This window comes from Muntiacus reevesi, chromosome 2, assembly GCF_963930625.1.
Source record: "Muntiacus reevesi chromosome 2, mMunRee1.1, whole genome shotgun sequence".
NCBI classification, from domain to species: domain Eukaryota; kingdom Metazoa; phylum Chordata; class Mammalia; order Artiodactyla; family Cervidae; genus Muntiacus; species Muntiacus reevesi.
The window spans coordinates 17,413,461-17,427,291 of NC_089250.1; the positions used below are offsets into that span (position 1 = coordinate 17,413,461).

Sequence of the window (13,831 nt, forward strand, 5' to 3'; positions counted from 1 at the left end):
AGGAAACGAACAGCGCCCATCTGTGAGAAACCACCTGAGACCAGGGAGAAACCACCTGAAAAGATTATAGGAACCCAAGCCGGGTGCTCACTCAGTCCCAGGAATTCTATCTATTCTCCTGAGCCAGGCTGGGAAAACATCTTACAGTAGAATGAACGGGGTAGTCAGTAAGGTCTTGCCTCCAAGGCAGGAGATAATCAGCCCCAGCCCCAGGGCCCCTCTGGATGCACTAAACAAATCATGAGGAGCAAGAGCACAGAAGGACCTCAGGAAAACTCTTGATCTTTGGAAACAAAATCACATAGGTCAAAATAATCCTTGGATCAAAGAGGTAATGAAAAGAAGAATTACACAGTATTTTGAACTGAAGGAAAATAAAAACGTAAGACCAGCAGACATTTTAGGAAACTGACACGCTGATTCTAAAATTCATGTAGAAAGACGGGTAAAAAATAAAACAAGATGAAGCTAGACAACTGTGACCTTTAACCATGAAGCAAAGAGAAGCAACAGTTGGGCTTTAAGCAAAGGGGGTAACATGATGAGATCTGAATTTTTAAAAATAGATAATAATTATATTGCTGTCTGGACTGAGGTTCTGGGAAGTAGAATAGCAGGGAAAGAAATTCTGAGATTTCAGTTATTCTAGGAAGAAAGTGATACTAACCTGACCTTGGGTGAAGGCACAGGAAAGGAGAGTCAACAGAAGATACAGGTGAGTGAGAAGGATCACAGGCCTGTGGCTCAGAGCATACCCTCACTGTCATGTTCTTTTAATACAGAACATACTTCTGAGAGGCACAGCACGATAACATATCCCTGGCTCTAGACCACTTCTAGACAAAGTGTACATATATCACTACTACACCACACACAAACAGGCATTGTATTTATATTTACACTGCAGACCTACCTTTACACCCATGTCAAGCTGTTCAATTAGCAACATGGAATTCTTACAGTAAAGCAACTCGCCATCTTCGGAAGCTGTTTCAGATGACTGAGTTAAGTCATCAAGGTCATCCACAGAATTAATTTGTTCTTTGACCTACACATAAATAATACTATTTCACAATGTCCTTAAAATATTTATAGAACATAGTAATTGTACAAAGGTGATAAATATCTCTTCATTAAAGCAAAAACAGACACTTTTGAAAATGACAGATTTTTTTTATCAAAAGAATAACTTTATCAATAGTGTTTCTAAATTAAGTTGTCAAAGTATATCTCTCTACAACAAAGGAAGATTTTGTATTTTGCTACCATTCCTTTTACAAAGTATTTTTTAACTAGGAAAATATTTTTTATAGTTAACTTTGACTATACCTTGTTATTTTCATTAGATGTTTTCTTTGCAGGCCTAAAAAAACAAATGATTCTTTTCAGGCTAATATTAAATACTTAAAAATACAAATACGTAAACTTTGGTTTGTATAAAAAACCTTTGCATTTGCATTGGTAAGTAATTTTTTATAAAAGGATTAAAACAATAAAGAAGAGTAACATTAAAGGACAAAGAAAATACATTTATAATACTAATAAAGCATTGAATTTAGATCAAAGAAAAGGAAAAACATAACATTACTTGCATTATGTGAAGGGAACCAGTATACCAGGATTTCTTGCAGTTGTCATTTTCAATAAGAACTAAGTTTTACAGCAATAAAACCTATTTGGGAAGTATTCCTTAAGTCCTTATAGAAAGAAACCCATTTTTAATTGTTTGTTTTTTTCTTAGAAACCCATTTTTAATAACCATGATATTAGCCTTCTGAGGACTGCCTATGCAACTGCTATGCATTATTATAAGCACTTTATATGTCTTAATGGCATTTTAATCCTCACAAACATTCTGGGAGATAGGTAACACATTAGGTCCTCTACATGGGAAGAAATGGAACACAGAAAGGCTGAGTAAGTCGACCAAGCCCACACAGCAGGTCACCAACAGACCCAGAATTCAAACCCAGGAAATCTGGCTTCAACACTGCGGTTCCAAAATATGTTGAGAAAGTAATATTTTAATAAGTCGTCTTAACTAACATGATAGCACATGAATCTATATTATTATTCCATGTCCAGTTATAACTATAAATAATAATTTCTGAATCTTAACACATGTTTCTCAAAAAATAAAAAGACTTTAGAGGTAGGTAATATTGGAAACCTACTTTCACTAAAGACTTGCTTTTGTAAAGAAATTTATCAGTAGGCATTCATTCAACCATTCTTCTCTTTATTCATGAATCTGATATACACTTATTTAGCACATAATACATGTTAATAACACTCTTACTACGGGAAGCATAGTATTTCTAATTTAGAACTTCATAAACCAAAATTAATAATTTGTGAAAGATTGTTAGTAGTTTTCTTTCTATTGAATATAAACAAAATTTTTCCCTTTTCCTTGGAATCTATAAACAACTATGAAATTGATATGATGTAATGTTTCAGAGTACCTTACAAAATCATAGCCACTCACGATGTTACTGTCAACTAGAATCATCAAGGAATGATCACATCCTATTCAGTATAGCCTAAGTGTCTGTAAGTTCACGATTACATAATTTTTTAAAATCTGTGTAGGACAGAATTAACTAATCATCCACACATGCAACTACATACGAATATTACACTTCAGAAACAACAAACAAGCCCTTACCATAAAACCATATATGAACAGAAGTATTATGTACAATTAGTTTACTGTAATAGTTTAAAGATAATGTCATACAATCAATAAGCTTTCTAATACTGGAAATGCAAACAAAATTAAACTCAATAAACACGTCCTCTGCTGGTTCATTTCTAACAGCATACATTACCTAAAAGCTCCCATCTTAAAAAAAACGAGAAACTCCTTTGAACTCCACATTCCTCTTCAGTTACTATCTAGTTCTCCATTGCCTATCCCAACAAATATTCCCTACAGGGCTGTTTACATATATTCACTACAGTCCAGCTTTCAAGAAGACTGTGTACTGAAACAATTTCTGGCCAAAGGCACTGGCTCTCACTTTAATCTTTCAGCAGTGTTTGTACTACAGTTGAGGAATCTCTTGTCTTGGCCTGTACACTATATTATGCTGCCCTATTTCCAGAAGAAGTATTCAGTGCTTATTTCTTCCTCTAGAAATAAAGAATTTTTAGATATTACCTGTCATCATCCTGATCCACTTCACTTAAAATGCTGTCATCATTAACATGCAGCAGACCACCAGTCAGTGAATCTGTCTTTTCAAATATTGGTGCAATCACACATTCTTCTGGTGTCCATTTGCCACTGTGTTTTTTCTTTATTTCCTTCCTGTGCACGCCAGGATCGCTACTTTTAAAAAATCCACAAAAAAGCCAATATTTTCTAATAATTCAACTGATAAAGAATAAAAAAACAATTCTTGTAAAATTCCAACTCTTACGCATCTTAAGTCATTGATTAATTCACAAAATAGTTATGAACTACTAACCATATGCAAGAAAACAAATTCTTGCCTCAAAAACAGATATACAATTATGATATGATGTGATATGTACAAATTGATATGTGAAAGTTATCAGTGAAATAAGGAAGGCTTTACAGAAGAAGTGGAGAGAGTAGGTTACAAAGAAGAAAAAAGGGAGAAAACCATTTTACTTGGAGGTTAGAATATGAGCACAAAGATAAGGCACATGGCATCTTGGTTGTTTCCTAGGAAACTGGAAGGAAAAGCACGAAACACATGAAAGAAAGCAGAGATGCATCTTTGGGAAGACATTGGGGAGAACCTCAAGGGCTACACTGGAAACCTGGAGTTCACTGCCTAGACACAATGACTCTTACCCATGGGAGTCATCATTAGATTTACACTATATTTTCTGTTTTGCTTTTAAATACAATAATGCTTAATTTAGGGATTTCCCTGGTGGTCCAGGACTTAGGAGACTGCCTGCCAATGAGGGGGCACCGGTTCGATCCCTGGTCCAGGAAGATCCCACATGCCATGGGGCAACTAAACCCATGCTGCACACTGCTGAAGCCAGCACCCTAGAGCGCATGCTCAGCATCAAGAGAAGCCACCACGATGAGAGGCCCAAGCTCTGCAGCAGCAAAGAACCAGCGCAGCCAAAAAAAAAAAAAAAAACCTTAAAGAAAAAAATAATGCTTAATTTGGATGCTTTTTTAAATCATGTGGCACATATACCATGAAAGGAAAAATCAAGGAAATATTTGGGGGGCGGGGGCGGGAGGCGAGGCAGTTTACTTTTAAACCATCCACATGATCCGGTGATTTCAGCATTACGGCTAAAAAAAATAGTACTTCATTAGTTCCCCGCCACCAACAACAATTTGGCTTCCATCCATGGACATACTCAAAGTGATACAAGAAAAAAACCTGCCAACCAAGAATACTCTATCCAGAAAGTTATGTTTCAGAAATGAAGGAGAAATAAAAACTTTCCCAGAGAAACCAGAGCTGAGGGAGTTCCTCACCACTAGACCTGTCTCATAAGAAATGCTGAAAGAAGTCCTTAAACGGAAATGAAAAGATGTTAAGTAGTGACATAAAATATATTTAAATATACAACACACTGGTAAAGGCAAGTAGGCAGTCAAATTCAGAATACTGTAATACTGTAATATGGTAGAAAGTTAAGAAATTAACTTTAGTATTATGGCTAAAGGACAAAAGAATAAAAATAACTATATCCCTAGCAAAATGTAAAATGTGATAATCACAACCATTAGCTCAGTTCAGTTCAATTCAGTTCAGTCACTCAGTCGTATCCAACTCTTTGTAACCCCATGAACCGCAGCACGCCAGGCCTCCCTGTCCATCACAAACTCCCGGAGTTTACCCAAACTCATGTCCACTGAGTCAGTGATACCATCCAACCATCTCATCCTCTGTTGTCCCCTTCTCCTCCTGCCCTCAATCTTTCCCAGTATCAGGGTCTATTCCAATGAGTCAGTTCTTCGCACCAGGTGGCCAAAGGACTGGAGTTTCAGCTTCAACATCAGTCCTTGCAATGAACACTCAGGACTGATCTCCTTTAGGATGGACTGGTTGGATCTCTTAGCACTCCAAGGGACTCTCAAGAGTCTTCTCCAACACCACAGTTCAAAAGCATCAATTCTTCAGCACTCAGCTTTCTTTACAGTCCAAATCTCACATCCAAACTTATTTCAAATAAAAATAACACATGACCTGCTGTTAAATAAGCTTACCTATCAGAACCTTCATTCTCCATAACAGCAAACTCCTGATTGCTGTTTCCTCCACTCTTTCTCTGCTGAATCAATCCACTCTCGTCAGCAGTATCACATACATTGTCTGATACTTCCACTTCACTACTTTTGTGCTTCTTCTTTTCTTCTTCAACCTTTAATGAAAGTTTGACACTAAGAAATTCTGTTACTTAATTATAAACATCTTTTAGTTGTTGTTTTCATTCATTTTATTATTTGACTCAGGGTTTGGCCTGATTTTAAGTGATAAAACAATCTTTTTGTGCTTACTTTAATTTTATCACTAACAAATCACTGAAATATTTGTAAATCTTACTTCTTCTTCTTTGATAAAAAGAAACAAATTTCCCAAAATTTCAAAAAAGGCTTTCTTAAGATGATGCAATTATTCATCCCCAGTCTTCCCCATCTAACTGGCAGAGATAGAGGGAAAAAAAAGACAAAACACACAAAATCTGTCCTCTTCAATATTTACCCCCTGAATTTTCCATTAAACAGTCAGATTTAGAGGATGTGACACCTTAGTGCCTCAAAAACACTAAAGCTATTTTTTCCCCACTGCCTTTTACATTTCTTTGTTCATTGGGATCCAGGATATAACCAAAAATGATGGTGTTCACTAAAATATATGAACCAAAGTTTACCAAAACACAAGGAGCAGAGTGAAACTGATGAGTTGTTAGTCTGGAATTCTGGAATACAAATAATGCTTCCCAATTTCACATTCAATAACCATCAAACTTTATAGCTAGAGGGTATAGAAATAATTACCTATTGTAGCCCCACTATTTACCAGAAATAGGAGTAAAACCAAGAAAGGTTAAATGATTTTTTTGTCTTTTCTTTTTCTTTTTTTAAAAATTAATTTATTTTTTAATTGAACAAAATTGCTTTACAGAATTTTGTTGTTTTCTGTCAAATCTCAACATAAATCAGCCAAAGTTATACATATATCCCCTGACTTTTGAGCCTCCCTCCCATCTCCCTACTCCCATCCCACCCCCTAGGTTGATACAGAGCCCCTGATTGAGTTTCCTGAGCCATACAGCAAATTCCCGCTGGCTATCTTTTTACATATGGTAATATAAGTTTCCATGTTACTCTTTCCATACATCTCACCCTCTCTTCGCCTTGCCCCAAGTCCATAAGTCTCTTCTCTACGTCTGATTCTCCACTGCTGCCCTGTAAATATATTCTTCAGTACCATTTTTCTAGATTCCATATATATGCATTAGAATACAATATTTATCTTCTCTTTCTGACTTACTTCACTCTGTATAATAGGTTCTAGGTTCATCTACCTCATTAGAACTGACTCAAGTGCGTACCTTTTTATGGCTGAGTAATATTCCATTGTGTATATGAACCACAACTTCTTTATCCATTCATCTATTGATGGACATCTAGGTTGCTTCCACGGAGAAGGTGATGGCATCCCACTCCAGTACTCTTGCCTGGAAAATCCCATGGACAGAGGAGCCTGGTAGGCTGCAGTCCATGGGGTAGTGAAGAGTCGGATACGACTGAACGACTTCACTTTCACTTTTCACTTTCCTTCCTTGGAGAAGAAAATGGCACCCCACTCCAGTATTCTTGCCTGGAGAATCCCAGGGATGGCAGAGCCTAGTGGGCTGCCGTCTATGGGGTCGCACAGAGTCGGACACGACTGAAGCGACATAGCAGCAGCAGCAGCAGCAGGTTGCTTCCATGTTCTAACTATTGCAATAGTGCTGCAATGAATGATGGAATACATGTGTCTTTTTCAACTTTGGTTTCCTCAGGGTATATGCCTAGGAGTGGGATTGCTGGGTCATATGGTAGTTTTATTCCTAGTTTTTTAAGGAATCTCCATACAGTCTTCCATAGTGACTGGATCAACTTACATTCCCGCCAACAGTGCAAGAGCGTTGCCTTTTCTCCACACCTTCTCCAGCATTTATTGCTTATAGACTTTTTGATGATGGCCATTCTGACTGGTGTGAGTTATATCTCAAGTGTAGTTTTGATTTGTATTTCTCTAATAATGAGCGATGTTGAGCATCTTCTCATTTGTTTGTTAGCCATCTGTATGTCGTCTTTAGAGAAATGTCTCTTTAGGTCTTTTTCCCACTTTTTGATTGGATTGTTTTTCTGGTATTGAGTTGTATGAGCTGCTTGTATATTTTGGAAATTAATCCTTTGTCAGTTGTTTAATTTGCTATTATTTTCTCCCATTCTTAGGGTTGTCTTTTTCACCTAGTTTCCTTCGCTATACAAAAGCTTTTAAGTTTAATCAGGTCCCACTTGCTTACTTTTGTTTTTATTTCCATTACTCTAGGAGGTGGGTCACAGATGATCTTGCTTTGATTATGTCATCGAGTGTTCTGCCTATGTTTTCCTCTAAGAGTTTTATAGTTTCTAGTCTTACATTTAGGTCTTTAATCCATTTTAATCCAGTCGAGCTGGAGAAATCAACCTTCTTGACTTCAGATTATACTGCAAAGCTACAGTCATAAAGACAGTATAGTACTGGCACAAAAACAGAAATAGAGACCAATGGAACAAGACTGAAAGCCCATGCACCTACGGGTACCTTCTCTTTGACAAAGGAGGCAAGAATATACAATGGGCCAAAGACAGCCTCTTCAATAAATGGTGCTAGGAAAACTGGACAGCTACATGTATAAGAATGAAATTAAAACCCTTCCTATGGAGAAGGAAGTGGCAACCCACTCCAGTATTCTTGCCTGGAAAAGTCCATGGACAGAGGAGTCTGGCAGGCTGAAGTCCATGGGATTACATGACTGAGCATGTGTGCACGAGGGTGGAGGGAAATGGGTTGGTAGCAATAAAGTGGTAGAACTAAAATAAATAAATAAATAAATAAAACCCTTCCTAATATCATACACAAAGATAAACTAAATAATTTCTTCAAAGTCCCTAAAGTGGCATTACCTGGCATTCTATGGCACCAAAACAGATGATAAAATTCTGTAACCTTGAATCTCATAAATTACCAAATGAATTCATCAAATGAATCAGGTAAGCTAAAAGTGTGACTTTGCCCAAGTAATTTGATGCCTTAGCTGGGGATAGAGCTGATCTCCTTTTTCTTTTAAAGGAGAATACCTATGGATTTTTGTCTGTTGTTAAAACTCAGTCAAGGCACCTCTTACACAAAAGAACAAACAAGCAAACAAAGAAATTTAAAAATCTATTACTGGAAGGAAGAAAAATCTCACAGCGTCTCAAAACTCAGTTTTCTCCTTTGGAGATAAACACTTAATTTTTGAGAGGTAGGAGTTTATACCAGCTATGTGACAAAATCACATGTGTCAAAACTTACTACATTTTAGTAAACAACATAATGGAAAGGTCTGTCTCAAAAGAAACATCTGGAAGTGATGATTAAAAAATATGTGGGAGTACATGTGAAAGTTAAAGTGAAAGCCACTCAGTTGTGTCCGACTCTTTGCAACCCTATGGACTATACGGACCATGGAGCTACCCAGGCGGGAATACTGGAGTGGATAGTCTTTTCTTTCTCTAGGGGATCTTCCCAACCCAGGAATTGAGCCCAGGTCTCCTGCATTGCAGGCAAATTCTTTACCAGCTGAGCCACAAGGGAAGGCTTATACATGTATTGGGAAGGAAGTACATGTATTTGTTATTAAATTTTTTATTTTTTAAATTTGTTTAATATTATTTATTCTATTTTTTATTTTATTTTTATTGTTATTACATACATAAAGGGAAGGGAGTATATGTATTTGTCATTAAAAATATCCTGAAGTGGCCATGTTGGAAATCTAAAATTTATTAAAATTTAACTCTTAAACTTCTTAATCTATGCTTAGCTACTCACAACACCGGGTCACAAGTAAGAAGTGAAAAATAACTTGCCTTAGCCTAAAATAGGGGAAAAACATGAACTCACAAACCCAATTTTGTCATTGTTTGAGTTAAAGAATTCATATATGTTAAATCTACCAAAAATTAATTAGATGATTTTTAATGTTATAAAGGCTTCCTCACTTAAAAATATTTCACCTCACTATATCTTAAATAGTGAGTCCCTACAGTACATTTGTCAGATTTTTGTGTGTTTTTTTTTTAAGGACTAGTACGTGCAAAACAGACAAACTTTATATTACTAGGCACCAAAATCAAATTAACAACAATCAGAAAGAGGAACAAATCCATAAATTTTAATGCAAATTATATATTATGATAGTGTTATTCATCAATACATATTACCTGCTTACATTCAGTTATGTGTGTGCTCAGTTATGTCCGACTCTTTCCATCCTTAAGGACTGTTGCCCTCCAGGCTTCTCTGTCCATGGGGATTCTCCAGGCAAGAATCCTGGAGTAGGTTGCCACACCCTCCTCCAGGGGATCTTCCCAAACCAGGGATTAAACCTAGGTCTCATTACAGGTGGATTCTTTACCACCTGAGCCACCAAGGAAGCCCAACAATACTGGAGTGGGTAGCCGAACCCTTCTCCAGGGGAATTTCCTAACCCAGGAAATGAACTGGGGTCTCCTGCATTGCAGGCAGATTCTTTACCAGCTGAGCTACCAAGGAAGCCCCTACGTTCAGTTATATTATATTCTAATATCTACCAATGAAAGTGGATAAAGCATTTTTATTAATATTTATTGAATTCTCACCCCAAAATGAGATAAATTAGAAAGTTACTATTTGTGCCCTAACACCAAAGGTCCAATCTGGAAGCTTCAACTCTCTTAATAAATAGGTAACTGGGTTGATTTTATGACCCCACTCTCTCCCTGAATGTACATCCTTAATCAATTATGCCGAGATCACAGACAGAATTAATCTTTCATCTTGGCTGACTGGCAATTTCAATGGAAAACCTTGAACCACTGGGACTGATTTCTCTCTACACGTATCTAGGTCAGGGATCATCACTGTCATATTCTTCATAATTTCAAGTGTTTACTCTTACAATTCAGTATTTGATATCACCTTCATAATCATGTAATGAAGTTAAAAAAATGGAAGAAGTAAACAATAGTCAGGAAATTTTTTCCCCTCAAGTCCAAAAACAAGCTATAAATATAATAGATTCTAACAATGTTTGAAGTTTTATAATTAAGGTGCCATAAAAACTATTAAATTATTACCTCTCGATTCTAAAAGGCTAATATTGAAAGGTAATTTTATTTGTTATGACCTCTGTTACACACTGTATTTATGCTGTTGAAGCATAGGAAACAGTATTAAGCCAGGAATTTAAATTTACATTTTTACATACCTGGGAATGGTTATTTTCATCTCCAACAGGTTTTTCTTCTTCTTCCTCTGATGTCATTTCTAAGTCTAGTTCTGCTGACAAATCTGTATGTTGAGTTAAAATTACTTAGAATATTTAGATAAAAGACATAATCTTTATTTAAAACATAGATTTAAAACACTGTATCAAATGACATCTTAAATTAATCTTCAGCTGAATATTTACTTCTTTAAGAAATACTTCCAATGATCTAAAATTTCAACAATTTGGAAAATACCAGATGTCACCAGGATACAGGCACACAAACAGCTCAAAGATTCATTCACAAAATCATCCAAACATCAATGAACAAAACAATCAGAAACCAAACAAATTTCAAAATACAGGACAGACATATAAAGTCACAATACATTCTCTTCTCTACTTCCCAAGCTTCAACTGCAACATTACTCATGATTTACAAAATTCCTCTTACTTTTTATACTTTTATCAGTTCCTTAATCTGAAATGCTTCCCTGTACTCTTTTGAAAAATTACTTTTTATCTTATAAGACTCAGCCTGCTTTGTGAAGTTGTCCTTGATTACAGCTATCTTTCCTCAGATAAACAGGTATCCCTTTCTTTGTAGCTACCTTAGTACTTTTAAGATTTTTCTAGTGTATCTTATTTCTTCACATGTCTAACTTCTTGGCTCCTAGACTGCACAGGACAAGCTCCTAAAAATCAGTTTTGAATAAGTAGTCCTTATTTATTTTATTCAATAATTATTTATCAGCTTTCTGTTCTATACTAGACACTGGAGTTGAAAGAAAAATGTAGATGAAAGATGTCAGGGAATGCTTTTCTAGAGATGATGGCTGAGCGGAGACTTGCACAGTTCAAGGAAAAGAGAGGGAAGGCATGCAAGGCTGTAGCAAGACGGGCAGAAGCACACACAGGAGAGGGTAAGTATCTGTCCAAAGTACAGGGTCAGGTGAGGAGGGCGTCAGCAGCAGCTCAGGATTCCACAGCAAACGACAGAAAGGGCGCGAGAAAGAGCGAGAGTCAGGCAGAAGTCAGATTACAAAAGCCTCACGTGTCACTTTATGATGCCTGGACATTAATGTGATTTGAAGAGTGGTTCACAGTTACACTTGCTCTTGAAAGAGGTGACTCTAAATGCTACAAGAGGAATGAATTTGAAGGGCATACAAATAAATGGAGGGAGATGAATCTGAAGGCATTATTAGTGGAAAAAACCAAAGGTGATCCAGGCCTGAACTGGTGGAGCGTTTCCAGAAATATTTAGGATATAAAATTGTCTGAGTCCAGTATAGAATAAATCTTTATGAAATGAATAAATGTACAAATCCAGGGACCCTGAAGGAGTAGACTCTGCTGGTTACTTTATAAAAGATATCGACTGAGATGGGAAATGATCTACATGAACGGTCTGAAGTTGCTTCTATTTATTTTGTAGTTTTGTTTCGTGGACATACCAAGCTAATGGAGAAACAAGGGCAAACAAGTCACTTCTATAGATTAAAAAAAAAAAAAACACCTTGAATTTACAGTTTGTAGTCACTATTCTAGGAAATAACTGAGAATCCTTTGTAAATGCAAAGTTAACCCTATAGGTGAGGAGAGAAAAGAAAAAACTAGGAGTGAAAAAAAGAAACTGTATGATTTCTTACTATAGCTCTGATCAGATTAAAGGTGCTAAATTAACTGGCATTTATGGACAACACATATTAGACGTGATTACTCAATAGACTGGGCATCCTAGTAGAATCAGAATTGACTTTCTATATACTGCTTTTAAATGATACAGCACTCCTTCAATATTGCTGTGAAGTTACATTTTGAGAAGGCAATCTCTAGATGTCTACCTACGTCTCCCAACTAGTCCCAGAGTTCTAAATATAATCCTGCTACCCCCTCTCAGGTGTAGGCTAAATACTAGGCTAAACTTCTAACTCTCTTTGTATTTATTGTATTATTATGGTCAGAGGGAGAATGCAAACACCTTGCTAAGAGGTATTTATTGGCTGTAGGTTGCATAAAAGGAGTCAGCACAAGGGAGCTTTTGCCACAAAATCTAATTTGGAACCGTCAGAATGACGGTAAGGCCGTGCCCAGGGGGCCCACAGCTGAGTGCTCTGGGCTTCTGCATTACATTCTTTGCTTTCTCTGTTTTCTGGCAGCTGAGACTCAGGTCATGGAGTGTGTAATTCCCTACCAGAAACACCGCTCCAATATTCATCTTTTATCTATTACACCTGTCCAAATTCTGTGGATGCTGACTGATTTTTGGTCATTGATAGTGACACCAGTGGACACTGATCAACTTTTAAATGCCCTGCTCTTTGATAAGTCTCATTATTGAGGCTCAAACTAGTAGAATCAGAATCTGAAAAATCTGAAAACAAAGTTTCCATTTATTAGAATGTCAGTAAGAATACAGCTCTAACTAACTTGTACAAAGTCTTTCTTCAGAGAATCAGTTTCATGTCCACCTCTCCCCTCAAACTCACTAGTCCTTCAGAGCTTATTATGTCTTACACTTCACTGCCATTCATGAAGAGACGTTAACTTGTGTCTCATTTTTTCTACTTGCTAATTTTCTAGTATTACTTACTTTGACTCACTCAATCTGTGTAACATATTCTGTATTCCATAAGAACTTTATTAATAATGATTTTTCTTCAACATACAAATATTTTATTAACAAAATTTATGTCATTTATTTTACATTTAATTATGCATGACAATATTGTGTATTCTAGAGACCACGGTTTTAAAAACACTTTTAATGAATGGTACTACCTTAATTAATGGTACAAACCAAGACAATGTATTAAAAAGCAAAGACATCACTTTGCCAACAAAGGTTTGTACAGTCAAAGCTACGGTTTTTGCAGTAGTCACATAGGGATGTGAGAGTTGGACCGTAAAGAAGGCTGAGTGCCAAAGAACTGATGCTTTCAAATTGTGGTGCTAGAGAAGACTCTTGAGAGTCCCTTGGAGAGCAAAGAGATCAAACCTGTCAATCCTAAGGGAAATGAACCTTGAAAAGACACTGGAAGGACTGATGCTGAAACTGAAGCTCCAATACTTTGGACACCTGATGTGAAGAGCCAACTCACTGGAAAAGACCCTGATGATGGAAAAGATTGAGGGGAGGAGAGAGGGACAGCAGAGAGATGGTTGAATAGCATCACTGATTCAGTGGACATGACCAGGCGAACTCGGGGAGATGGTGAGGGACAGGGAGGCCTGGCGTGCTACAGTCCATAAGGTCACAGAGAGTTGGACACGATTTAGCGACTGAACACCACCACCAACAGCTACTTTAATGACAATGAGACAGCCTTTTCTC

At 36.8% G+C, this 13,831-nt stretch overlaps 1 protein-coding gene across 5 annotated transcripts in view; it reads right to left on the reverse strand.

Annotated features, from left to right (window-relative positions):
* LOC136159145 (ankyrin repeat domain-containing protein 26-like) overlaps positions 1–13,831 on the reverse strand; it is a 66,239-nt gene that overhangs the window by 27,769 nt on the left and 24,639 nt on the right. For 4 of the 5 annotated variants that reach the window (XR_010661420.1, XM_065921001.1, XM_065920999.1 and 1 more), the window contains exons 16-20: positions 10,495–10,577; positions 5,213–5,367; positions 3,164–3,334; positions 1,330–1,363; positions 903–1,048 (exon numbers count right to left, since the gene is read on the reverse strand). Coding sequence is in view for 4 of the 5 variants with exons in the window: in XM_065921001.1 (XP_065777073.1) it covers positions 903–1,048; positions 1,330–1,363; positions 3,164–3,334; positions 5,213–5,367; positions 10,495–10,577 (589 nt within the window). In the remaining variant the exon portion in view is untranslated. The remainder of the gene's footprint in view (positions 1–902; positions 1,049–1,329; positions 1,364–3,163; positions 3,335–5,212; positions 5,368–10,494; positions 10,578–13,831) is intronic. The other variant, XM_065921002.1, reaches the window with a different exon arrangement.